We start from the raw sequence: 27,353 nt of genomic DNA, 5'->3' as shown, positions 1-27,353 counted from the left end.
GGAAAAAATTGAAGACAAAAAAAAAGATAAAAATTAACGGCCGGTGATACGATCCATCCAATTGCGCGAGGTAGTGCCGAGCTGGATGAAGGAGTTGATGACTTGGACGAGCTGCATGTGCCAAGAGGACCGACTACCCGAGCTCGGGCCAAGAGCATTGAAGCAGCCATGCTTAACTTAGTAGAACACGAGCTCCAAAAGGAAGAATTGACGAAGTCTAGTTCGATCCCAGCTGAGCTTAATTGGAGCGAATTATCAGGCCAGATTCTGAAGCAAGCCAAGCTCAAGGGTTTGTTAGCACAAAAAAAAAAGAATTCGATTATTCGTGTCTTCTCTATCTCATCTTTTCTTGAATTGTGTTGTCTAGAGTTTTCGTCAAAAAAAAAAAAAAAAAAATGAATTCGAATTTTTCTTTTTTTTCAAAGTTACTTCCAGCCCACGTTAGGGTTTGTTAGCACAAAAAAAAAAGAAAAAAAAATCCGAAAAATCTTAAAAAAAAAAACCGGATACAGCAAAAATAAATAAAAAAAAAAAAGCAAAATTCAAAATCCAACCAAGGAAAATTCCTTGTAAGGAGTTTTAATAGATTTGGGCAACACAAATAGAGTTTTAATAGACTTGGGCAACTCCTTGAATATCTTGTTTCTTTGTCTACCTTTCTCCTAATTGAATTCCACGTTGTTTCTTTGTTTCCTATTCCTTTTGTTTCCTTTTGCCATTAAATTCGAAATTCCTTTTATTTGCCTCCACATAATTTCTGAATTGATAAAATACTATCTAGCTTTGAATAAAAAATGAAAATCCACTTAATATTTTCTAGATTAGTTTCTTTAGAACTTCGAAGGGAGTTTACGAGTGGAAAAAGGCAAGAGAGTGTGAGATCAAAAGAGGGTAAAAGCCTAATTGTGTGAAACACGGGTGAATTGAGTGAACATCATATTGAGTGATACACGTGAGGGAGTGGTGAGGAAAATCTTTTTTTTTCTTTAACAATATTTTGCAGTTCGAACATCATGTCAAGGAATGGGAGTGGTGATGAAAGGGACGAAACCACGGAGCAGCACTTCCAACGTCTGCATATAACCCTTCAAAGGATGCAAAATCAAATCGATGAGTTGAGTAGGGTAAGACCTGCACCAGCGCCACAATTGCGGCAACCTATTCGTCAACCTGTTGTACGCCAACGTGACGAATTGGAGTTCGATGAACAATTCTTCGATGAAGAATCTGAGGTAGATTTGACATACCAAGGCGAGGTAATGTGGGTCGAGAAATAGATGAAGTTGATCGAAACCTCAGCTCAATCAAATTGAGTATACCGTCTTTCCAAGGGAAGGGTGATCCCGGGGCACACATAGAATGGGAAAGAAAGGTTGAGCTCGTTTTCGATTGCCACAATTATTCCGAGGCAAGAAGGTGAAGCTTGCAGCTGTAGCGTTCACCGATTATGCTATCATTTGGTGGGATCAATTGGTAGTGACTAGACGCAGAACCGGCGAACCACCAATTGTCGATTGGGAGTCTATGAAGGCACTTATGAGACGGAGGTTCGTGCCCTCACATTATTATAGAGACTTACATCTGAAATTGCAAAGCATGAAGCAAGGTACTAAATCAGTCGAGGAGTACCATAAGGAGATGGAGATTGCAATGATTCGAGCCAATATTGAGGAGGATCGAGAGGCCACGATGGCAAGATTTATTTGCGGGCTGAACCGGGAGATCGCTAATGTAGTGGAGTTGCAGCACTACGTTGAGATTGAGGAGGTCGTTCACATGGCCATGAAAGTTGAGAGGCAGCTTAAGCGAGGAGGGAGAACTACAGCTCGGGCCGAGGCATCAAGCTGGAAATCGCGATGGAATCCTACTTCGAAACCCGAGGAGAAATCGACAACGAAACCTTCCAATGAAAATTCAATCAACCGAGCACCACCTGAGAGAGGTAATAATTCGTCACAACCACAACGAACACGTGATATTAAATTCCATAGATGTCATGGAGCAGGTCATATCGCCATGGACTGCTCTAACCGGCGAGCTATGATTTTATTGGATAATGGCGAGCTGGAGTCCGAGGAGGAGGAAGAGTCAACTTAAAAAATAGCACCTATTGAAGGTGACGTGGTACAAGCTGTTGATGGACTCGCACTTGTTGTACTTCGAACTCTTCACGTGCAAGCTGAAGAAGATGGTGATGTAATACAGCGAGAGAACATCTTCTATACACGCTGCCATGTTCAAAACCGAGTATGTGGATTGATAATTGATGGAGGAAGTTGCGTGAATGTAGCGAGCAAGCTAATGGTAGATAAGCTAGGGCTGCAAGTCACCAAACATCCGAGACCTTACAAACTTCAGTGGCTGAATGTAAGTGGCGAGTTGAGAGTGACGAAACAAGTACTGATTTCCTTTAGTATTGGACAATACAAAGATGAGGTGATGTGCGATGTTGTGCCCATGCAAGCTCTTACTTGGGCGACCTTGGCAATTTGATCGACGAACAGTCCATGATGGTTACAAAAATCGCTACACTTTTACTAAGGATGGCAGGCGAATCACACTTGCACCTTTACCACCTCATTAGGTGTTTGAGGAGCAAAATCAGATTAAGAAGTCCATTGCTGCAAGTTCAAAACAAAATGAGAATGAACGTGTTAGTAGTAGTGGAGAGGTAAAACAAGAGAGTTTAGCCAAAGTGAGAAAAGAAAAAGAAGAGAGTGCGAACTTAATAAAGAAAGATGAGAGAAAAGTGAGCTTTTATGCAAAAGAAAGAGAGATTAAGAGTGCATGTAAGGGTGAGAGAACAATGATGTTGTTAGTGTTTAGGGAGTCCTATTTTTCTAATGCTAACCTTAATTCTTCTTTGCCTAGTATTGTTATTTCTCTTTTGTAGGAGTTCGATGATGTCTTTCCGGACGAGATGCCAACGGGGTTTCCACCAATTCGAGGGATCGAGCACCAAATTTATTTTATTCCAGGGTCCCAAATTCCAAATAAACCAGCTTACCGAAGTAGTCCCGAGGAGACGAAGGAGTTACAACGGCAAGTGGACGACCTGTTAGCTAAAGGACACGTTCGAGAAAGCATGAGTCCTTGTGCAGTGCCTGTTTTACTTGTACCGAAGAAGGATGGGAGTTGGAGAATGTGTGTTGATTGTCGAGCCATCAACAAAATTACGGTAAAGTATCGACACCCCAGTCCTCGATTAGATGACATGTTAGATGAACTACATGGTTCCATTATCTTCTCTATAATTGATTTGAAAAGTGGTTATCACCAAATTCGCATGAAAGAGTGAGATGAGTGGAAAACTGCATTTAAAACTAAGCACGGATTGTATGAATGGTTAGTGATGCCTTTTGGTTTAACTATGCACCAAGTACGTTTATGCGACTTATGAATCATGTTCTGCGATCTTACATAGGAAAATTTGTTGTTGTTTACTTTGATGATATCTTAGTATATAGCAAGAATTTGCATGATCATGTTGAGCATTTGACGTGTGTCTTGGAGTCCTTACTGCGAGAACAATTATATGCTAATTTAAAGAAATGTGATTTCTGCCTAGATAGGATAGTTTTCCTTTGTTTTGTTGTGAGTTCTAGGGGCGTTGAAGTGGACGAGGAAAAGGTTAAAGCAATCCGTGAATGGCCAACACCCAAGAACGCATCCGAGGTGCGAAGCTTCCATGGCCTAGCGGGATTCTATAGGAGATTTGTACCGAACTTCAGCACAATTGCAGCACCTTTGACCGAGGTGAGGCGCAAGATAATGCATTTCACACTTTGAAAGATAAGCTAAGTTCCGCTCCTTTATTACTTTTACCAGAATTTTCTAAAACTTTTGAAATCGAATGTGATGCTTCAGGAATTGGTATTGGTCCAGTGCTTATGGAAGACAAGCGACCTATCCCTTATTTCAGCGAGAAGATCAATGGCGCAGCCTTGAAATATTCAACCTATGACAAAGAGATCTACGCGTTGGTGCGAGCTTTGGAGACTTGGCAACATTACTGGTGGTCTAAGGAATTCGTTATACACACAGATCACGAATCGCTAAAGCATCTTAAGGGCCAAGGCAAGCTAAACTGAAGACATGCTCGGTGGGTGGAGTTTATCGAGATGTTTCATTTAGTGATAAGTACAAACAAGGTAAAGATAATGTCGTAGCTGATGCACTATCACGCAGGTATGTTCTCGTGTCGACCCTTAGTTCTAAATTCTTAGGTTTTGAGCATGTTAAGGAGCTGTACGTGAATGATCATGATTTTGCTACTATATTTGCTGCATGTCAAAAAGGAACTTTTGAAAAATTCTACAAGCATGATGATTATTTGTTTAGGGAAAACAAACTTTGCATGCCTAATTGTTCACTTCGTGAATTACTTGTGAGAATCATATGGAGATGGTTTTATGTGACATTTTGGTGTTTCTAAAACATTAGATATTTTAAAAGAACATTTCTTTTGGCCGCGTATGAAGCGAGATGTTGAGAGGATTTGTTCGAAGTGTCTAACATGTAGGCGAGCTAAATCTAGGGTTAAACCACATGGATTACATATGCCATTATCTGTTCCTACTCACCCTTGGACCGATGTATCTATGGATTTTGTTTTAGGGTTGCCGAGGTCTAGTAAAGGTCGAGATGCTATTTTTGTTGTGGTAGATCGTTTTTCTAAAATGGCACACTTCATTCCATGTCATAAAACTGGTGATGCTACGCATGTAGCAAATTTATTCTTCAGCGAAGTAGTGCGATTGCATGGGGTACCTCGTACTATTGTTAGTGATAGGGATGTTAAATTCCTTAGTCATTTTTGGTGTGTTTTGTGGGGTAAGTTAGGTACGACTTTACTCTTTTCTACTACTTGTCATCCACAGACCGATGGTCAAATCGAGGTAGTTAATCGAACTTTAGGTATGTTATTGCGAGCTGTTCTTAAAAGAAACCTAAAGTCATGAGAGGAATGTATTCCTTTTATTGTGTTCGCGTATAATAGATCTGTGCATTCTTCTACAAAGTTTTCACCTTTTGAGATTGTTTATGGTTTTAATCCGCTAACTCCTTTGGATTTGTTGCCTTTATCTGTTAATGAGATTTCTAGTCTAGATGGGAACCGTAAGGCTGAGTTAGTGAAGAAAATCCATGAAGAAGCACGCGAACACATTGTGAAAAGGAATGACCAAGTTGCGAACCGAGCTAATAAGGGGCGAAAGCACCTTACTTTTCAGCAAGGAGATTAGGTTTGGGTTCATTTTCGAAAGGAAAGGTTTTCCAATCAGCGGAGTTCAAAACTTAAGCCACGAGGAGATGGACCTTTCCAAGTGCTGGAAAAGATTAACGATAATGCCTATAAGATCGACCTTGCAAGTGAGTATCAAGTTAGTTCGACATTTAATGTTTCTGACCTATCTCCATTTGATGTAGGTTCAGATTCGAGGACGAATCATTTTCAAGATGGGGAGGATGATACGATCCATCCAATTACGCGGGGTAGTGTCGAGCTGGATGAAGGAGTTGATGACTTGGACGAGCTGCATGTGCCAAGAGGACCGATTACCCGAGCTCGGGCCAAGCGCATTGAAGCAGCCATGCTTAACTTAGTTGAACACGAGCTCCAAAAGGAAGAATTGACGAAGTCTAGTTCGATCCTAGCTGAGCTTAATTGGAGCGAATTATCGGGCCAGATTGTGAAGCAAGCCGAGCTCAAGGACTTGAGCCCGTCTAGTCATCCAGCCGAAGAAGACGTGACTTGGAAATGATGATTATTATTAATTTTCGTATTTTTTTATTGGAAAATTTATTTCTTGTTATTTAGAGTCCGAATTGGACTATATTTAGTTTATTTCGTTATTTCCTTATAATAGATAAGTTAGGATTTATTTTCCTTGTTGGATTAGGTCTCTTTGACACTTATAAATAGGTTGTTTTAGGTCATTATTATTTGGACGTTTTTAAGTATTATTTTGAGAGATTAAAATTCTTCTTCGTTGTTCTTCAACAACTCTTCGGGATATTTTGCGAGTGGATTCTTGTGAATTATTCTTAGCAATATAGTATTGGTTTCTGATTCATTATAATCACGGGGTCAATACTTCCACCTTGATAATATAGCTCTCTATAGCTACGGTGTCAATATTCCGAAGTCCGCCAATCGAATCCTTTATTTTTTGGACGTTCCGTTCTTGCTTCCGCATAAGATTATTGGGTCCCGTAATAAGTTCTACGGGGTTCGTATCAGCCGGTGTTAGCCCCAAAAACCGTTGTACTAAAGTGGTTATCTCATTTCCAAATTACTCCGCACATGCCTAATTCATCTTCTTCATGTTTTTTCCGGAAGAAATTTGGGACGCACTGGCGGTTCCACGAAGAAAAAATTGAGGGGAAAAAATTATGGATTTTAGAATTTTTTAAATTGTATTTAGGCCCCAGAATTTTAGATAAATATTTTGTTTGAAGTTTGTAATTTTAATATTACAATACTAGATATTAATATAGTATTATTATTGTGTTATACAGTAATAATATTGTGTTAATCGGAAAAAAAAAGTCACATGAAAAATTTCAAAAAAATCAAGAAAAATGAAAAATTCAACACTGTTAACCGAGAATACAATGTCGGTGAACCCGCGTCAAAAACAGTATTAAAAAAATTGATTGCCGAAAAAAAAAGTCACAAAAAAAATCAACGGCGGTCAAATGTCAACGGTAATGGTGGTAAAAATCGTGGTCGTTTGTCAAAATTGATTAAATGATGAAATTGGAGTTAAATTATGGTTGAATAAATTTTTAGGGGTTTTTAAAATATTTTAAAAGAATGCAGGGGTCTGAGTGCAATTTTCTCAATGAAAAATCCCAAATTCAGCCCTAATTTACAGTTGATCGTTAATTCTTGACGGTCAAAAAGACGGATGGACTAAATGTGTTAAAATCTGACAACATTAGTGTGTATTTTATTGACGGCGGTAAATGGGGGAACAAAAGTGAAAAACGTGCAAACTTGGGGGACCAAAACTGTAACTATCCCAATTTGCTCAAATTACTTAGTTGACATTCAATTGATACATGTGTATTAGTCAATATCATAGTTGACATTTGTTATTTTAGTATCAATTTAAATTGTTTCCTATTTAGTATTTGTATACACATTTAAACATTACATATATATATATATATATATATATATATATATATATATATATATATATTCTTCATGAATTTTATATTTTAAAAAATCAAAAAATATTATCATGTGTATGAATTATTTTATAATTTGTCTTCCTATTCAACTGTTTGTCATAATTATTTTGTGTATCAATTAAGTTTTTTAAGAAAAAATATTTGACCAACTTTCCTAAATTTTTAGTATTTAATTTATTTTATTTATATTAGCATATTCAATACGATGTTCTTTTAATTATTATTTTATTGATTTATTTTAATTGTATAGAATAAATATTTTGTGGAAAAAAGAATTCTAAGCTATTAATCTATATCTTATCTTATTAACAAAAGAAAGGTTCTGGAGAAACCCTAGAAAACCCTAAGGTCAATTTTTCCCGCTCATTTGGAGGATATGTTATAATGGAATTAAATTTAATTTTCTAATCCATTTTTTTTTCATATTATTAAATTTCGTATAATCTAATAATTAAACACCTAATTAAATATTAATTTCTACTAATTCTTTAACTAATCTCCTAAATATTGGCATAATTCTAAATTAAGTTTCCGTATAATCTAATAATTAAACACATAATTAAATATTAATTTCTACTAATCCTTTAACTAATCTCCTAAATATTTAATTTTCTAATCCAATTTTTTTCATATTATTAAATTTCGTATAATCTATTAATTAAACACGTAATTAAATATTAATTTCTACTAATTCTTTAACTAATCTCCTAAATATTGGCATAATTCTAAATTAATTTTCCCTATAATCTAATAACTAAACACGTAGTTAAATAGCACAAGTCTAAATTAGTTTTGTAATACTATTTTTTCATATTTTATTAAATTTCGTATAATCTAATATTTAAACACCTAATTAAATATTAGTTTCTACCGATCCTTTAACTAATCTCCTAAATATTGGCATAATTCTAAATTAATTTTCTAATACTATTTTTTCATATTTTATTAAATTTCATATAATCTGATATTTAAACAAGCTAATCATTTAACTAATCTCCTAAATATTGGCATAAGTCTAAATTAATTTTCTAATACTATTTTTTCATATTTTATTAAATTTCATATAATTTGATATTTAAACACGTAATTAAATATTAATTTCTACTATTCCTTCAACTAATCTCCTAAATATTGGCATAAATCCACACCTTTTCAATGACACGGTTCCTCTATTTTTTTTATCACACGTTTCCCCAAAGACTTATCGGGAACAATAATATAATATATATGTATATCTTAATAGATCCGTGGATATCTTTTAGGTTTTCCCAACACACTCTTTATAAGCACTCTTTATAAGTATATTTCTCTCTGTATCTCTCTCCATCTCTCCCTGTATTTGCTGCTCCAACACCTCAGGTAAAAAAAACCATGTTCTTTTTAACGTTCCCTTGCTTTGGTCCCTGTTATTTAATCTGTTTTCACTTGCTTCGGTCTCAGTTCGTTTGCCCAATTTCACCCAAATCTTAAATATCCTGATTTTTGTTTCATTGAAGGATTGAAGGATTGAAGGATTTTTATTCATTGAAGCAGTTATGACTCCACGAAATTCAACTACACAGGTTTCATTGCTTCATGAAATTGATACAAGCACTATTAATTGGAAGATAATTGTACGGGTAATTCGTCTATGGTTAGCGCCAGATAGGTGGAGAAAAACAGAAACGGGTAGCATTCAAATGGTTTTTTTGGATGAGAAGGTGATGTTTTTATTTTTCCGGATTCTTTTCTATTTATTTATTTTTATTTTTGTTTTATATTCCCAATATTTAGGAGCTTACTATTTTATTGATTTTGTAACAGGGTATGCGTATTCATGCTACCATAAAAAAAAAATCTCATTATGAAATTTAAGGAATTGGTGAAAGAAGGCGAAACTTATATGTTTCAAAATTTCTTGGTGGGTGATTCAAATTTACCATTTAGAGTATCTACGTACAAATTTAAGCTCAATTTTTTCGGAATGAGTGTAGTTACTAATTTAGTAGCCGAATATATTCCGACAACCAACTTCAAGTTCGTTTCTTTCGACACAATAAAGAAGAATGTGGATGAATATTTACTATTTGGTACGCAATTGTTTCACATAACTTAGTTTGGTAAATGTTTGTTCTGTCTTACCGTTAATCACTAATATATTTGTGTCGTCTGTATCACAAGGGTTATGTAGAAATCCTCAGTAATCAAAATAATGTTGCAATTTGATTCAGTATATAACTCTGGTACATTTGATTTAATTTATTTATTTGTACAGATGTAATTGGCCATGTGGTAGAGAAGGGGCATATAAAGGAGATCACTACAAAAGGAGAGAAAAGCAAACTTTTGGATGTTATTCTGCAAGATTTAGAGTAATTTAAATATTATATTTTGTTTTTTACAATTTTTATATGGATTTATTCTTATAATATTTTTAGTAATTTATTTTACATTACAGGAAAAATACAATTAAATGTACTTTATGGGAAGCATTTGCTGAACAAATTGATGCATATGTAACGAATGCTGACCAAAATGGACCTACTGTGGTCATACTTCAGTGTTTCAGTGCTAAAACTTATTGTGGTGCGTGTTAATATTTACATACCCTAATATTGATGCATATTTAGGAATTTGTTAAAATATTGATGCATAATTTTGTATATTATTTCACCTAAAATCATACTTAGGAAGCACGACTTTGTCAAATGTTCGACATGGATCACAACTACTGATCAAACCGAATTTGAAAGAAGTTTTAGACTACAGGTATATGTACTACCATTTGATCATTCAACTTTTAATATATATATATAACCTTGAGTATAATCATTCGTTATATATTTTAATACCTGTAAATTTTACAGGCTTGCATTGAGCGAAGAAGTCTATGTCCCATCAGTTAGTCAATTATCGTCCCAACTTTCTTTGCCTCGATCGTACGATCCACTCTAGGCAGATGGAATGACCATAGATGAGTGCGTTGAGAGTACAAAGGTACGTTTATTTGTCGAACATATATCTGATATATTTTTAATTAAACAAATATAATGCTTAAGAATCGATTGTTGTATATATAGTGTAGGTATGTGTTGGATCCGTACTGGCGAAAATTCTGGAAATCGAGTCGGCAGCTAATTGGTGGTATGCTTCATGTAAAAATTGTGTGAGGAAGGTCGAACCTGTCTCAAAGAAATATTGGTGCGAAGAGTGTGACGGGTTTGTTTCTGCTGTACCAAGGTAATTATACTTTGATTTGGTAATATTTTACGAAAACCATCATTCCTCTTGGTATTTGAAATTTGTATATAAAATATATATTTTTGTACATGTTCAGAGTTCAAGTGAGTGCCATTGATAGTACTGGATCGAATTCATTCGTAATGTTTGATCGTATTGTCATGCAATTAATTGGAAAAAGTGCTTCAGAACTCCTAGGTGGTGCATCAAACAAGGTATTGTTGATGTAATAAGTTATGTACATTTAATTTAAATCCACATTAGGCTAATAACCATTTTATTTTTTTGTAGGGAAACCATAATTACGGATGTCCTGCGGAAATTAATGCTTTGATTGATAAGGAAATTCTATTCCAAATAGAAATCAGTTCCCGAAATATTAAGTATTGGGGATGGCACCATAGGTGATCCCAATGACGGGGTGGTCAGCATTGAAATCCCTGATGACTTACTCATAAAAGAGTAAGCTGATCCACTTGCTTCAATTGTAAATGAGACATACCCATCATTTTTAGAGAATATGGATGATATCAGTTATTTGCAACACAGGGCCATACTGCCATACTGGCTCCGACAAATGAGATTGTTGACGTGGTAAACGATTACATGCTATCGTTGGTTCCTAAGGAAATGAAGACATATCTCAGTTTTGATAGTACATGTTCAGCAAACGGAAGCATTGACAGACCTGATGATATTTATACGCCCGAGTTTTTGAATACCGTTAATTCTTGTGGTCTTCCAAATCACGAATTAAAACTAAAAGAAGGTGTTCCGGTAATGTTGTTGAGAAATATAGACCAATCTTCAGGTTTGTGCAATGGCACCCGACTGTCAATTACAAGATTAGGAAATCGAGTCGTGGAAGCGAAAATTATATCAGAAACCAACATTGGTCATAAGGTGTTTATTCCACGATTGACTCTAACGCCATCCGATAACAGGATACCTTTTAAATTCCAGCGTCGACATTTCCTATCACTCTTTCGTTTGCAATGACGGTAAATAAAAGTCAAGGCCAATCTCTTCAACACGTGGGTATATATCTTCAGAAACCAGTGTTTGCACATGGACAATTATATGTTGCTATCTCAAGAGTTACGAGTCGAAGAGGCTTGAAGATACTTATTTGTAACAACGACGGGAACACCTCAAATACTACTACAAACGTCGTTGATAAAGAAGTTTTCCAAAATCTGAACTAAGTAAGTTATTTATATATTTGGTTAAATTAATATATGGATTTTTTGTCCTCAAAGTTTTATAAATGAGCTTTGTAACATTTATTTTCAATTTATAAAAAAGTTCTTTTTTCTTTCATTTTGTCCTACGGTGCAGGTGACATAGGCTCAAGAGTTGAAAACAACTACTCTGTTGGTGGCCGGATTAATTCTTTGGTGGATAGAGTTTTATTAGATTTTCCAGTAAAATATTCAATATATAGTTTTTATTAGATTTCTGAGTTAAATATTCAATACATTTTTATTTCTGTTTTTTTTAATGATTGTTATGTTTGTTTGTTCAATCCCGTGCATCGCACGGGTCAAGTTACTAGTATATAAAACACAGAAACATTACTCAATAACCCTAACGGCATTTTTGTAACTGTTATTATTTTTAATTATAAAAAGTTCAAAATTAAAACCAAACCGTGTAGAATCTATTTAACACCAATCACTTTATTTGAACTGCTAATTATATTTATATGTTTTCTTTCTCTCTAAATTTTTAGTTTGATAATTGCTTCTTTTTTTTAACGATCAAAATTTATTTTATCACAACTAATTATTTTGTATAACCTTTTGAGGAATGTGTTTGTATTATCATATTTGTATGACTATTGTAATAAAAGTGTAAAGTATATTTCTTATTATACTTGTTATTATCATGTATTTAAGTGATCTTTGTTTTCTGAACTATTAAAATGCAATTTCGTGTATCGCACGAGAATAATTACTAGTAACATATAAAACAAACATTTTTAATTAGGGATTATTAGTGAAAACCCCCCAACACATTTAGTTATATCAGGATGGATATAAGATCATTTTGCATATTAGTGAAAACCCCCTCATTATATATTTTAATTTACCATAAATTCGAATTTTAGGGATATCTCTATATTACCCTTAATTATCATTAAATCCTATTTTTTCCCTCACTTTTCTTCACCAGCCGCATCTCTCTCTTTTTCTCTCCCTCGCCACAGATCTGCACCTCCGCCACGCAGCCTCTCCCCCACCCTCGCCTCACGATCTTATATATTTTTTTTCATCCCTCTTCTTCTCTCCCAATATCCTTTTTATGTGCGAATCCCATGGTCAAGGGCAATTATGAAGAAGACGACGAAGCTTCTTCTCCAATCCATTTCTCCGCCGTTTTTTGGGAACAACTTCCAGCGTCACATGACTCTGATCCGACGTCGACGACCTCTTAGCCTTCATGACGGTGTAACACCGGTGACGACGAGATCCAGATCGAAGCAAGCGAGATTATTTAGGTTTGTCTGTCAAATTCTGTCATTATTTAATTATTTTTATTTTGCAACTGATTGATTTTTTAGATTAATTGTTGTGATGTTGTTATCTTGATTCAATTGTCAAATTACAATATGATTCGATTTCTATCATGTCTTATTTGTTGAATAATTTTGTGATTTGAGTCTGGCGTTTGTTTAAATAGAAAATCAGCAATTTGTTGATGTTATTACATATTTTGGATATTATTGTGTGTTCTGATTTGAATTTTTATTGAATTGTTTTGTGTTTGTCTTTATGTATGAAATAGTTGCGGACATCGTGATTATTTTATGCATAGCACATTCGAAATCTACGAAGATCTGTGGAAGAAAACTCATATGATCGGAGTTGTATCTTGGCCCTATCTCTGGAAGAAAACTCATATCTCAGACATGGCAAAGTAGAAGAAAATTGGAGTTGTTTATTTTGTAGTCGATTTTGTAAATTTGTAGTTGTTTTCGATTTTTGTAGTTGTTTTTAACAATTTGTAGTTTTTTTTGATAAATTTTAGTTGATTTCATTAAACAACTAGATTTTATTGTTGTTTTCGATATTTTATAGGTGATTTCAATTTTTTTTATAGTTGATCTTATTTGGTAAACTTGTCATTGAAAACAACTATTTTTTGTGGTTGTTTTAGAGTTTTCTTAAAGTTGATTAGGAGAAAAAGCGAGAAAAAAAATAGTTGTTTTCGGTAAATTTATAGTTGATTATGAACAAAATAGTCAAAAAGAAAAACAAAATTTTAGTTGTTTAAGAAATATTGTAGTTGTTATCGAAAATTTTATAGTTGTTTTCGGAATTTTATAGTTGTTTTCGAAAATATTATAATTGATTTGCAAACCCAACAGCAACAAAAAAAAAAAAAAAAAAAAAAAAAAAAAAAAAAAAGATTAATTTTGTAAATAAATATTTTTTTAAAAAAATAAATAAAAAGATAAACGAAAAATATAATTAAAAAAAATTAAGAAGTCATTAAAGTAGTTGTAGTGAATAGTAGGAGGGTAAATTTGGAATAAGAGAAAAACTGGACCTATCACTAATAAGGAAAAAGGGGCTGGATCCATCCTTATTAAAAAAATGCTATAGGGGGGTTTCACTAATTGTCCCTTTTAATTAAGACAAATATAAAATTGACTGACAAGTACGGTTTCTTTCGTTAGATTAGACATATAAGGATAACACACAAATTATTTAAAATTTATTTAACTAGTAGTTCACCCGCGATGCATGGAGCCAACTTCAAAATTAAAAATACGTTTAAGATAAAATGTTCGAACAAAAACTTTAAATAATTAATATATAATACGATATGATTCAAAAAAATTAAAAATAATATCCATTCAAAACCATACTTATTCACTTTGATTTAACTACCAAATTAACAAAATAAATGATTAAAAAAATAATACAACTATGATATAAAAAATAAGATGCCTCGTCGTTCCCAAACGGTATGATTATCTTCTCTAATGCACTCGGATCATTAACACAAACTTAGTTATCAATGTTGTGTTTTATAGCACATGCATTGGCATCACATATAACTCATCTATCAAATTTAAAATTGTTAATATGCAATCAGTAATGCACACTATTAAAACATAAGTTACCTGAAAGTGTAATGAATATATAAAATTTACATTAAATTATCTTCATAAAAAAATAATACAATGGAGTCAACAGTCAGATAATTACCCTAAAATATAAATAAACATAGCACTGCAACATAATTGTACATATAAATAATGAAAAAAAAAATGTGCTGTTCAATCACAATATACAACTTTTGTGATGTACTTGCACTCGAATTCGCTGAATAACTAATACTACAACTAATATATTAATGTTAAAATTAATATACTAATGTTAATATTCCCTGTACACCTTATCGAGTACTCATGTTCCCAAAGAGGTTTCCCGAAGGCTCGAGCAACTTTTCTCGTCTTTCTTATGGAGCGCTAAAGGCGGTTCTCGGTTTCCCTGGGTTCGGTGGCAATCCATTTGTTCGCCTCCTAACGAGGGTGGGCTCGGAATTTGGAGTTTGGCGCAAGTTCAGAGTTGCCTTCACGCTAAGTTAATGTGGATGGTTGATACGCGTAAAACCTACGTATAAATAACCGCAAGTGTACAGTATCGCGTTTTGCAGAATAGTGAATTCCGGATATCGATCCACAGGGAATTAAGTTCCTAAATCTACCAAGTACCGTAATTATACTATCCTAAACTTTATCTAGACGATCGAAAGGGATGGGAAAAATGAAACAAAAAAGAAACAATAAATAAAAACAACGGTCCGCCAGTATAAGCGAGGAATTCCGACGTGTGATGGCTTCTAGGGTAAAATCCACCAATGTACTATCGATAAAGATCTACAAATCCGAATCTATTGTCAATTCTATGTTCGCTAACCCAGACACTAAAATACCCTAACCCCCGTCTCCAGTGTAGTTAGAGTCTACCCACAGGTCCGACGTCTCCGTTCAGAACCTGATATTAAGAGAGCATTTAGGTCAAGTCCTTAAGGGCTACCCGAGGTGCATCACGTCTCCGTTTCCACAACCCGAGCTATGTTTTCCTAAAATCAAACGAGAAATCCTCTCTCGAGTTCATCCCCATTTATAATCAATTCAACTGTTGGCCAAACAATCGAAAGCATTTAATACAGGAAAACATAAACATAATCAAAGAACGACAAATAGATCACAGATCTGGAAATCAAAATCAATATATACAAGGTTTCATTTCCCTAAAAGAAAATGCTCAGTTCATTACAAACATAGCATCCAAATGAACAACACGAGAAATTATAAACTAAACGTAAAGAAAAGCTTATGAAAAACCCGAGTCGAAACCCTCGTCGAAGCTTCCCGCGAAGAACCGTCGAAAACCGTCAAAAGTCGAAGAAGACTGAAGAATGAAAGGGCCTTTCTATTTATAGTGAAATGCAAAGCTTCCTCAAGAAGCTTTGCAAAACAAAATATCTTTCTCAAAAAACGTGCCCAGATCGCGATCCGGGTTGTTTGGATCGCGATCTGGCAGCCTCGGGGAACTGCCCACCGCCATGCCAGATCGCGATCCAGGAATGTGGATCGCGATCTGGATCTTGACCCATTTCAGCTCTGTCGGACCCCCCAGATAGCGATCTGGCTTTCTGGATCGCGATCTGGATCTTCAATCATTTCAGCTCTGTCGGACCCCCCAGATCGCGATCCGGAATGCTGGATCGCGAGCTGGGCTTCTGCGCCATCTTCAAACACTGTTTTGACCCCTCTGTAGCCCGAATTTGACAATTTTGCATTTCACAAAAGTTGTAGATATTGAAGTTAGCTTTCTAAAGACACTTGAATCAGCTCAATCGGAAGTCGTATGCAAAAATTATGCTTGAAATACGAAACAGTGCCTCACCCGCGATAATGCACTTTTGCACGTGTTTGGTTTGATTTTCGGCTTCGCTTCCAAAATCGTTTCGAATCGGCAAAAATAGCTTCTCTTTACCTAAAATATAAATAAAACAAAAACAACATAATATATACAAATAAAGCCGAAAACTCGGACGAACGAAGACCAAAACTCGAAGAATTGATAAGTAAAAATCATGCAAAATGAACACTTATCACACCCTCAAACTTAGATCTTTACTCGTCCCGAGTAAATCAAAACGAACCTACAACCAAAAGGAAACAAAACAACAAACTATATCTAGGCCACTGACGTAGGGAATCACGATTGCATTTAGCGTATGCAACAAGCCGTTGAACCCATGGGTACCCCCAAAGGACGAGTTGTGTCTCGTGAGGGTTTTCAGACAACACACCCACAAAGTTGCCAGATTGGTCAAAGCATTGCAATTAATTCGAAAGATGAAACGAGCTAGATAACCTAAAATCTTAGAATGGCATACGGCTTAAGGTATTCGACTTTCTTACCGACGCAATTAGTTGTTTCTACACCAAAATGAAAGATAGACTCAAGAATCCGTAATTAAACAATAAACACAATTATCGAGGGTTTTGAGTAGAAATGTGGGTGAAAAGTAAGTTTTGATTCAGAAATTCAAAAACTCGAGTTGGGCATAAGTAGGTCTATTTATTCAAATAAAAGAAATGACAACTACAATATTTTTGGTGATTTTCATCACAACTTTTTCCTTTTTTCATTTTTTTTTTGAAAAGGGCCTAATCGTGACTCGTGCAAGGCCCGACACCACTGTGTTATCTCCCTGACCCATTTATCGAACTTTAGTCCAAGAAACCTCCAAGCTCGACAGCTCGGGAGACTTAGGCGACGAGGTGCACCCAACGGGTTAAGCTCGAGTCAGAAATGCGGGGAAATCAGAGCGTGAATCACAACAATACCACAAATTATTATTTTTCTCTTTTTTTTTTTTTTTTTTTTTTTTTTAACATCGAACATAAAATAAAAACGTAAAGACCATTGATAGAACTTTTAGCCAACAACAGGAAATCGTGAACACATAATTCAATTCTAACTCGCCCCCCAAACCTTAGACTATTATACCCCTCAGAAAAGTGCGCTCAAGCTTAATCGGAAAGGATTCGAAAGGCTATCCACACAAGTTGCAAAAACGCAGTCGGAAGGTACATCTATAATTAGCCGGTTATCCATAATTTCAATTTTAAAATCAACTAGCCCATCTACTAATTCATTAATTGCTTTGCTTCAATAGAATCCGGAAATGCAACTTACACTCGATCCTAAATGAAATGCATGTGACAAACATAACACAATTACGGAAATTGAAGTACATAAATGAAACTAAATTATATGATATGCATGCAAAAGACCAAATCAAAATAAGCTAAACTCACCCCCAAACTTAAATCATGCATTGCCCTCAATGCGAAAAATAAAAGAAAGGAGAAAGAAATACGCCCTGAACAGTCGTGCCGCAGATTGATCAGTGTTCTACGGTTGCGAAAGTGTTCTTTGGTTGCACGGGGTGCCATCAATTTTTGGCACCGAGGGCGAATTGCCGGAATTGCCTAGACTTCCCGACTTCTTACTCTTCTTTCCTTGGGGACGAGATACCGGCAAAAATCAAGAAAAATGGGTGAAATTTAGATTTAAACCAAAAAATGAAAAAATAAAAGAGAACTTACAAAATAAATGACGTAAAATAAATAATGGGTTGCCTCCCATTCAGCGCCTGTTTTACAGTCGACGGCTCGACACGATTTGGACGGATTATGTCCAATCCAAAGCCTTGTAGATTGCGCATCCATCCGTCAGTCTTGATACATACTTTGCAATCATATCATGGACTAGATTGCAATCTTGTAATGACCATCCCAACCCATGGTACTTTTCGTTTGCTTTGGAAATCAGTCGGTAGGAGACTAGGATGGGTTGCTTGCCTACCGATCTCTCAAACTCGTATACAAGATACTCGAGCTTTGGAGAAAGCTCTACCTCAAATTTGAAACTCGTCTCCTCGCTCACACTCAAATCCGGAGTAGCAATGTGGATAGGATTTTGTTCGTCAAGTTCCTCTACCATCATCTTCATCCCACTCTCATCACACGCAAAAGTATCTACAGAACTGGGATGAATAATTCCCTCAAGGTGTTCAACCTCATCGTTCATACGAAAATCTGTAACTACCTCGTTGTCTTCATATAGGATGGTCGGATGTGGTTTGTGAATGTGACATCTCTGAAATTTTTTGAAAATATTTGCCAGAAATTGGAGTTCGTCTTGTAAATAGCACAAGTGCTCATTTGTCTGTGCAAATCCATTTTCTGGGTTCAACCTTCGATGTCTTTCAATATCCTCCAACTCTTGTTGAATGTAATCAGCTCTGGATTGAATCTCGCCAAGAGAGAGATCATAAATCGAGGCCATCAATGTATACAAATCTGCTAAAACAAATAAAAAAATCAAAACAAAAATAATGAAAGAAAAAAAAAATGCCTAAAGTAAAGCAAGGATAGTTGGTAACGATATTAGTAAATTCAAGATTAACTAATTCCCCGGCAACGGCGCCAAAAACTTGATACGCGTAAAACCTACGTATAAATAACCGCAAGTGTACAGTATCGCGTTTTGCAAAATAGTGAATTCCGGATATCGATCCACAGGGAATTAAGTTCCTTAATCTACCAAGTACCGTTATTATACTATCATAAACTTTATCTAGACGATCGAAAGGGATGGGAAAAATGAAACAAAAAAGAAACAATAAATAAAAACAACGGTCCGCCAGTATAAGCGAGGAATTCCGACGTGTGATGGCTTCTAGGGTAAAATCCACCAATGTACTATCGATAAAGATATACAAATCCGAATCTATTGTCAATTCTATGTTCGCTAACCCAGACACTAAAATACCCTAACCCCCGTGTCCAGTGTAGTTAGAGTCTACCCACAGGTCCGACGTCTCCGTTCAGAACCTGATATTAAGAGAGCATTTAGGTCAAGTCCTTAAGGGCTACCCGAGGTGCATCACGTCTCCGTTTCCACAACCCGAGCTATGTTTTCCTAAAATCAAACGAGAAATCCTCTCTCGATTTCATCCCCATTTATAATCAATTCAACTGTTGGCCAAACAATCGAAAGCATTTAATACAGGAAAACATAAACATAATCAAAGAACGACAAATAGATCACAGATCTGGAAATCAAAATCAATATATACAAGGTTTCATTTCCCTAAAAGAAAATGCCCAATTCATTACAAACATAGCATCCAAATGAACAACACGAGAAATTATAAACTAAACGTAAAGAAAAGCTTATGAAAAACCCGAGTCGAAACCCTCGTCGAAGCTTCCCGCGAAGAACCGTCGAAAACCGTCAAAAGTCGAAGAAGACTGAAGAATGATAGGGCCTTTCTATTTATAGTAAAATGCAAAGCTTCCTCAAGAAGCTTTGCAAAACAAAATATCTTTCTCAAAAAACGTGCCCAGATCGCGATCCGGGTTGTTTGGATCGCGATCTGGCAGCCTCGGGGAACTGCCCACCGCCATGCCAGATCGCGATCCAGGAATGTGGATCGCGATCTGGATCTTGACCCATTTCAGCTCTGTCGGACCCCCCAGATCGCGATCTGGCTTTCTGGATCGCGATCTGGATCTTCAATCATTTCACCTCTGTCGGACCCCCCAGATCGCGATCCGGAATGCTGGATCGCGATCTAGGCTTCTGCGCCATCTTCAAACACTGTTTTGACCCCTTTGTAGGCCGAATTTGACAATTTTGCATTTCACAAAAGTTGTAGATATTGAAGTTAGCTTTCTAAAGTCACTTAAATCAGCTCAATCGGAGGTCGTATGCAAAAGTTATGCTTGAAATACGAAACAGTGCCTCACCCGCGATAATGCACTTTTGCACGTGTTTGGTTTGATTTTCGGCTTCGCTTCCAAAATCGTTTCGAATCGGCAAAAATAGCTTCTCTTTACCTAAAATATAAATAAAACAAAAACAACATAATATATACAAATAAAGCCGAAAACTCGGACGAACGAAGACCAAAACTCGAAGAATTGATAAGTAAAAATCATGCAAAATGAACACTTATCACACCCTCAAACTTAGATCTTTACTCGTCCCGAGTAAATCAAAACGAACCTACAACCAAAAGGAAACAAAACAACAAACTATATCTAGGCCACTGACATAGGGAATCACGATTGCATTTAGCGTATGCAACAAGCCGTTGAACCCGTGGGTACCCCCAAAGGACGAGTTGTGTCTCGTGAGGGTTTTCAGACAACACACCCACAAAGTTGCCAGATTGGTCAAAGCATTGCAATTAATTCGAAAGATGAAACGAGCTAGATAACCTAAAATCTTAGAATGGCATACGGCTTAAGGTATTCGACTTTCTTACCGACGCAATTAGTTGTTTCTACACCAAAATGAAAGATAGACTCAAGAATCCGTAATTAAACAATAAACACAATTATCGAGGGTTTTGAGTAGAAATGTGGGTGAAAAGTAAGTTTTGATTCAGAAATTCAAAAACTCGAGTTGGGCATAAGTAGGTCTATTTATTCAAATAAAAGAAATGACAACTACAATATTTTTGGTGATTTTCATCACAACTTTTTCCTTTTTTCATTTTTTTTTGAAAAGGGCCTAATCGTGACTCGTGCAAGGCCCGACACCACTGTGTTATCTCCCTGACCCATTTATCGAACTTTTGTCCAAGAAACCTCCAAGCTCGACAGCTCGGGAGACTTAGGCGACGAGGTGCACCCAACGGGTTAAGCTCGAGTCAGAAAGGCGGGGAAATCAGAGCGTGAATCACAACAATACCACAAATTATTATTTTTCTCTTTTTTTTTTTTTTTTTTTTTTTTTTTTTTAACATCGAACATAAAATAAAAACGTAAAGACCATTGATAGAACTTTTAGCCAACAACAGGAAATCGTGAACACATAATTCAATTCTAACTCGCCCCCCAAACCTTAGACTATTATACCCCTCAGAAAAGTGCGCTCAAGCTTAATCGGAAAGGATTCGAAAGGCTATCCACACAAGTTGCAAAAACGCAGTCGGAAGGTACATCTATAATTAGCCGGTTATCCATAATTTCAATTTTAAAATCAACTAGCCCATCTACTAATTCATTAATTGCTTTGCTTCAATAGAATCCGGAAATGCAACTTACACTCGATCCTAAATGAAATGCATGTGACAAACATAACACAATTACGGAAATTGAAGTACATAAATGAAACTAAATTATATGATATGCATGCAAAAGACCAAATCAAAATAAGCTAAACTCACCCCCAAACTTAAATCATGCATTGCCCTCAATGCGAAAAATAAACGAAAGGAGAAAGAAATACGCCCTGAACAGTCGTGCCGCAGATTGATCAGTGTTCTACGGTTGCGAAAGTGTTCTTTGGTTGCACGGGGTGCCATCAATTTTTGGCACCGAGGGCGAATTGCCGGAATTGCCTAGACTTCCCGACTTCTTACTCTTCTTTCCTTGGGGACGAGATACCGGAAAAAATCAAGAAAAATGGGTGAAATTTAGATTTAAACCAAAAAATGAAAAAATAAAAGAGAACTTACAAAATAAATGACGTAAAATAAATAATGGGTTGCCTCCCATTCAGCGCCTGTTTTACAGTCGACGGCTCGACACGATTTGGACGGATTATGTCCAATCCAAAGCCTTGTAGATTGCGCATCCATCCGTCAGTCTTGATACATACTTTGCAATCATATCATGGACTAGATTGCAATCTTGTAATGACCATCCCAACCCATGGTACTTTTCGTTTGCTTTGGAAATCAGTCGGTAGGAGACTAGGATGGGTTGCTTGCCTACCGATCTCTCAACTGTTGGCCAAACAATCGAAAGCATTTAATACAGGAAAACATAAACATAATCAAAGAACGACAAATAGATCACAGATCTGGAAATCAAAATCAATATATACAAGGTTTCATTTCCCTAAAAGAAAATGCCCAATTCATTACAAACATAGCATCCAAATGAACCACACGAGAAATTATAAACTAAACGTAAAGAAAAGCTTATGAAAAACCCGAGTCGAAACCCTCGTCGAAGCTTCCCGCGAAGAACCGTCGAAAACCGTCAAAAGTCGAAGAAGACTGAAGAATGAAAGGGCCTTTCTATTTATAGTGAAATGCAAAGCTTCCTCAAGAAGCTTTGCAAAACAAAATATCTTTCTCAAAAAACGTGCCCAGATCGCGATCCGGGTTGTTTGGATCGCGATCTGGCAGCCTCGGGGAACTGCCCACCGCCATGCCAGATCGCGATCCAGGAATGTGGATCGCGATCTGGATCTTGACCCATTTCAGCTCTGTCGGACCCCCCAGATCGCGATCTGGCTTTCTGGATCGCGATCTGGATCTTCAATCATTTCAGCTCTGTCGGACCCCCCAGATCGCGATCCGGAATGCTGGATCGCGATCTGGGCTTATGCGCCATCTTCAAACACTGTTTTGACCCCTTTTTAGCCCAAATTTGACAATTTTGCATTTAACAAAAGTTGTAGATATTGAAGTTAGCTTTCTAAGGCCACTTATTATTATTATTATTATTATTATTATTATTATTATTATTATTATTATTATTATTATTATTATTATTATTATTATTATTATTATTATTATTATTATTATTATTATTATTATTATTATTATTATTATTATTATTATTATTATTATTATTATTATTATTATTATTATTATTATTATTATTATTATTATTATTATTATTATTATTATTATTATTATTATTATTATTATTATTATGATTAATATTATTATTATTATTATTATTATTATTATTATCATCATCATATATTAATTTTTTTCAGTATTATTATTTTTGTTATTATTATTATTATTATTATTATTATTATTATTATTATTATTATTATTATTATTATTATTATTATTAGAAGAAGAAGAAGAAATAGAAATTGAGAAGAGAGAGAGTGTAGATATTAATGAGGAGAGAGAAATGAGAGGAGAGAGAGAGTAAATATTAATGAGGGGTGATGAATAAAAGGAGAGAGAAATGAGTTGGTGGAATAAAATATATAGGTTAGTTAGTAGGTTTTAGTAGGTTTGAAAATTGAAAAAAATATGAATAGTGTATTTCCAATAGAAATTTGAGAAGAAAAAATGGGATTTTCTGGATAAGATTATCAAACAAACCTGATCTCAGTTTTATGAATGGTATGAAAGTGGAAATTTGTTTTGGAAATAGAAACAAACATCCCCTATATATACGTCTTCACAAACCGACGCCCCCGCTGGATCATTGGCAAAGGAAATGTTTCTTTTTGGTCCGAAAACTGGGTTGGATAAAGACTCGAGAAGCCATCGTTCTGCGATCAAAACATGCTGGTCCGAGAAGGGCTGACAAATATTGGGCACTTCCTACCTTTTATTAAGTCGGAATTACACGCTAATATCCATGTGATAAGGCTGAGACCTTTGATGGCTGAAGTCTTAATTTTCACACTCTCGGATTCAGGGAAGTTTTCCACAAAAGAATATTGGGATTGGATACGGGATCGCGGAGTAGGGAAAGAATGGGCGCGGAGAATTTGGCGGAACTTTGTACCATATAAAACTAGTGCCTTCATGTGGAAACTCATGCATGCATCAGGCGATTCCCATTGACCAACGTGTTCAGTCGAAAGGAATATTGGGTTTCTCGATGCCAATGTTGTATCCTTCCCCATGAGGAGTCGGTATCTCACTTGCTCATTTCTTCTAAATGTTTCTCACAATGGCCAATTATTTGGTATTCCCCATGAACGGACCTCCCTGAGCCGTGCGGGTTTCTGGTGTCTTTGGCAATGCCCTATGGGATGTATGTAGCAATAAACTAAATGTTGATGGCTGGGGACAGGAGGCGGGGTAGTACCGGACTCGGCCGCACATTTTATTGTCGGATTCTCGTCCATAATGGCGACGGCACGAACAATAAAAGGGAGGTATTGGCGTTTATCGGCAGGCTAATACGTTGGCTGATCGGCTGGCAGCTTACGCTCATACTCACACACATAAGCAAGATTTCCTCCGGGAAGGAGACTTACCTCGTTCTGCATGCATGGATTTCTCTTCACTGCAATCTCTTAGGAATCTCCAAATTTCGCCCTTAATTTTGAACATCATATATCTCATTTACTTGGTAGCTAGGGTTTTTCCTGCATTTGTAACTCTAGTGGGTTGGATAGGACGTCTCGTCCCTGGATTTTTACACGTCAATTTCGGGGGTACTCTTTCCTTGTGTAGGCCCACAACGTTTTAACAAGTCCCCATGTACTTCCTCTTAATGGAATAAAAATTTCTTTGGCAAAAAAAAAAAAAAAAAAATACTAATACTAACATTAATACAAATACTAATATGAATAGGATTTTTTGCAAAAACCACCCCTATGTAATCCAAAATTGCTGAAAAAACCGTTGTGTTACAAAAATTAGCAATAACCCTATGAAAAAGAGTCAAAGGCAACAAGGTCCCTGCCAGCTTATCGTGTGCTCCACACGCGGATTGTGCGACTGTGGGTGTATTTTCGACCCGAAAGGACCAAAATGCCCTTTAAATAAATTTAAAAAATTACAGATTCACCTCGAAATTCTATATGCCCCAAAATGAAGTTTTCAAAAAAATTCAATTCAATCCTTAATCTTTTCAAAAAATCCATCTTCTCCATAATAAATAAAAAAAGTTCACTCAACTAGCTGCACACCATCTCCGACGTCTTCGTCATCAGAAAACATCAATCTCGATTTCTACCCCGAAACGGCATCATTGGGCTCACTCCGACCAGCACTCGAACTTCGAAACGGCGTCGTTTGGAAGTCGGCAGCACAAAATAGATCTAAACCGGCTCCAAATCGTTCTCGGGTTCGAGGGTTGGCAACTTACCTCCCAAAACTCGATTCTAAATTCTGTGAACCTTGATTTGTACATGAGGTGGACACCAAAACCACCTCCACCACGGCCACCGCCATAACCATCTCCACCACAGCCGCAGCCATAATTCCACCGTACCTCCCTCATGACGTCAAGATCACCGCACGCCTCCGCCGCAGACGTTTTCAATTGCTGGTAGACAATGGCTCCTGGACGTGTGCTACGATTGATGCATTAGAGAGCTTTCATGGAAAGTAGTTGTCTGGGTTTGGAGTTGGGTTGGGGGTGGGGTGGTTTGACGTGGAAGAGCAATTGTACAGTAATTTGATGTTTATTTTTTTTCCTTTTTTTTTTCTTTTGATACCTTTTTTATTTATTTTTTCAAAATTTTTATTTTTTATTTTTGGGTTGGGTATTTTGATTTTGTTTAATTTTTTATTTAGGGTAATTTTGTTATTTCATTGAAGTCAACAACAAAAAACGAAATAAGGGGCAGTGTGCTTTATAGAAGATAACATAAGGGGGTTCTTGCTAAATTTTTTAACATGAGGACTTTTTCGGCCATTCAAGATTACACCGGGGGTTGATGCAATTAGCTCAATATTAATACTAATTACTAATACTAATATAAATATTAATCCTATACTAATACTAATACTTATTTTAATATTGATGTTAATACTAATACGAATACTAATATAATAATCTAAATATTAATGCTAATTCTAATGCTAAATATAATCTTAACATGCGATAAGAATTTGGTCTTTGTTAATTGTCATGACAAATGAAGCAATCAACAAAATTGTCTTCTCTAAAATATTTCTCTATATTTTCACAAATAATATTAAAGTTTAGGGTCTTTCTACCGTGAGATCCCAAGAACACGACTTATATGAGATATCCCCTTCAGAATGCGACACGTGTCCCAGCAACACAACTTATTTTTTCCTCATTTATGTATTGTCGCAAATACCCTTTGTACAATTATTATTTTGAAAAAATCGGTAATTATTAATTATTAATGAAATGTCAATTTTACCCTCTCTCCCATCCAAAATTGCATCAACTTGAATTCAAACTTGTGACCATCTGAAAGCATACGAGAATACTTACCATTAAGACACAACACATAATTGAAAATAGACCAACAATACGAATATATATCACAAAGATACAATGTATAATGATTATAAAACTTATATAAATTATGTTAAATAAATTATTAATTCTCATATAATTATTATTATTATATTAAAAATATCCCATACTAACAAATCTTAATATAATATTATTTAAAAATCTAAAGAAATGCTGATCAACTCGTATAATTTAAAAATGAATTTCGAAAGAATTTGAAGTTTGAATTGAATCGAAAATTGTAAGATTTAATTAAATCGCAATATTTGAATCAATTAAACTCATGTGTTTTCAATTCAAAAACAATATTCAATGATTTGACCGATTAAGCTCAACTCATTTCAATTCGTAGACAATATTCAAATATTTGAATCGGTTAAACTCAATAATTTACAATAGCGTATTAATAAAACTATGTATAGTTAAAGTTTAGTATATTTTGTTATTGAATTTTATCATAAAAGGATTCAAATTTTTGAATAATATTTACAAATTAAAAGGACTTGCGCTTAATTGATTCAAATCATACGCTTTAATTAATCTTATGATTTGATTCTTACGTAATTTAGGAATTATTTTTTTATGATAAAATTGAATTAAAAATGTATTACATTTTAATTAATAATAGTTAATTTGATTAAGACGTTCTTGTCAATAGTTGAGCTCGCTTAATCGGTTCAAATATTTGAATAATGTTTACGAATTGAAAGGACTTGAGCTTAATAGGTTCAAATATTACGCTTTGATAAAATATTACGATTTACGAGTAGGTTCTTACATGTGTTATTTATGACAAAATTGAATTAAAAAGATATCAGACATTACATATAAATAGTTAAATCAATTATGTAACACGTTATGTCAATAGTTAAGCAATCGATTCAATCGATTC

General features: G+C 35.4%; 1 protein-coding gene and 2 pseudogenes across 1 annotated transcript; all 3 read left to right on the top strand.

Moving 5' to 3' along the window:
* Positions 1–1,013: 1,013 nt before the first annotated feature.
* Positions 1,014–5,762, top strand: LOC148766894 (uncharacterized; annotated as a pseudogene).
* A 3,401-nt stretch (positions 5,763–9,163) lies between these two features.
* On the top strand, positions 9,164–10,134 carry LOC105958652 (uncharacterized). The gene is made up of 5 exons (XM_012982667.1): positions 9,164–9,269; positions 9,455–9,551; positions 9,638–9,765; positions 9,870–9,948; positions 10,047–10,134. Exons 1-5 carry the CDS (start codon positions 9,164–9,166, stop codon positions 10,132–10,134), a joined length of 498 nt encoding a protein of 165 aa, XP_012838121.1.
* A 9-nt stretch (positions 10,135–10,143) lies between these two features.
* On the top strand, positions 10,144–11,676 carry LOC105971486 (uncharacterized; annotated as a pseudogene).
* Positions 11,677–27,353: the final 15,677 nt, after the last annotated feature.

The sequence above is a fragment of the Erythranthe guttata genome, chromosome 11 (assembly GCF_056151865.1).
Source record: "Erythranthe guttata isolate IM_541 chromosome 11, IM_541, whole genome shotgun sequence".
NCBI lineage: Eukaryota > Viridiplantae > Streptophyta > Magnoliopsida > Lamiales > Phrymaceae > Erythranthe > Erythranthe guttata.
Note: the sequence above shows the minus strand (reverse complement) of the source record. Positions and strands in the feature narration are given on the sequence as shown.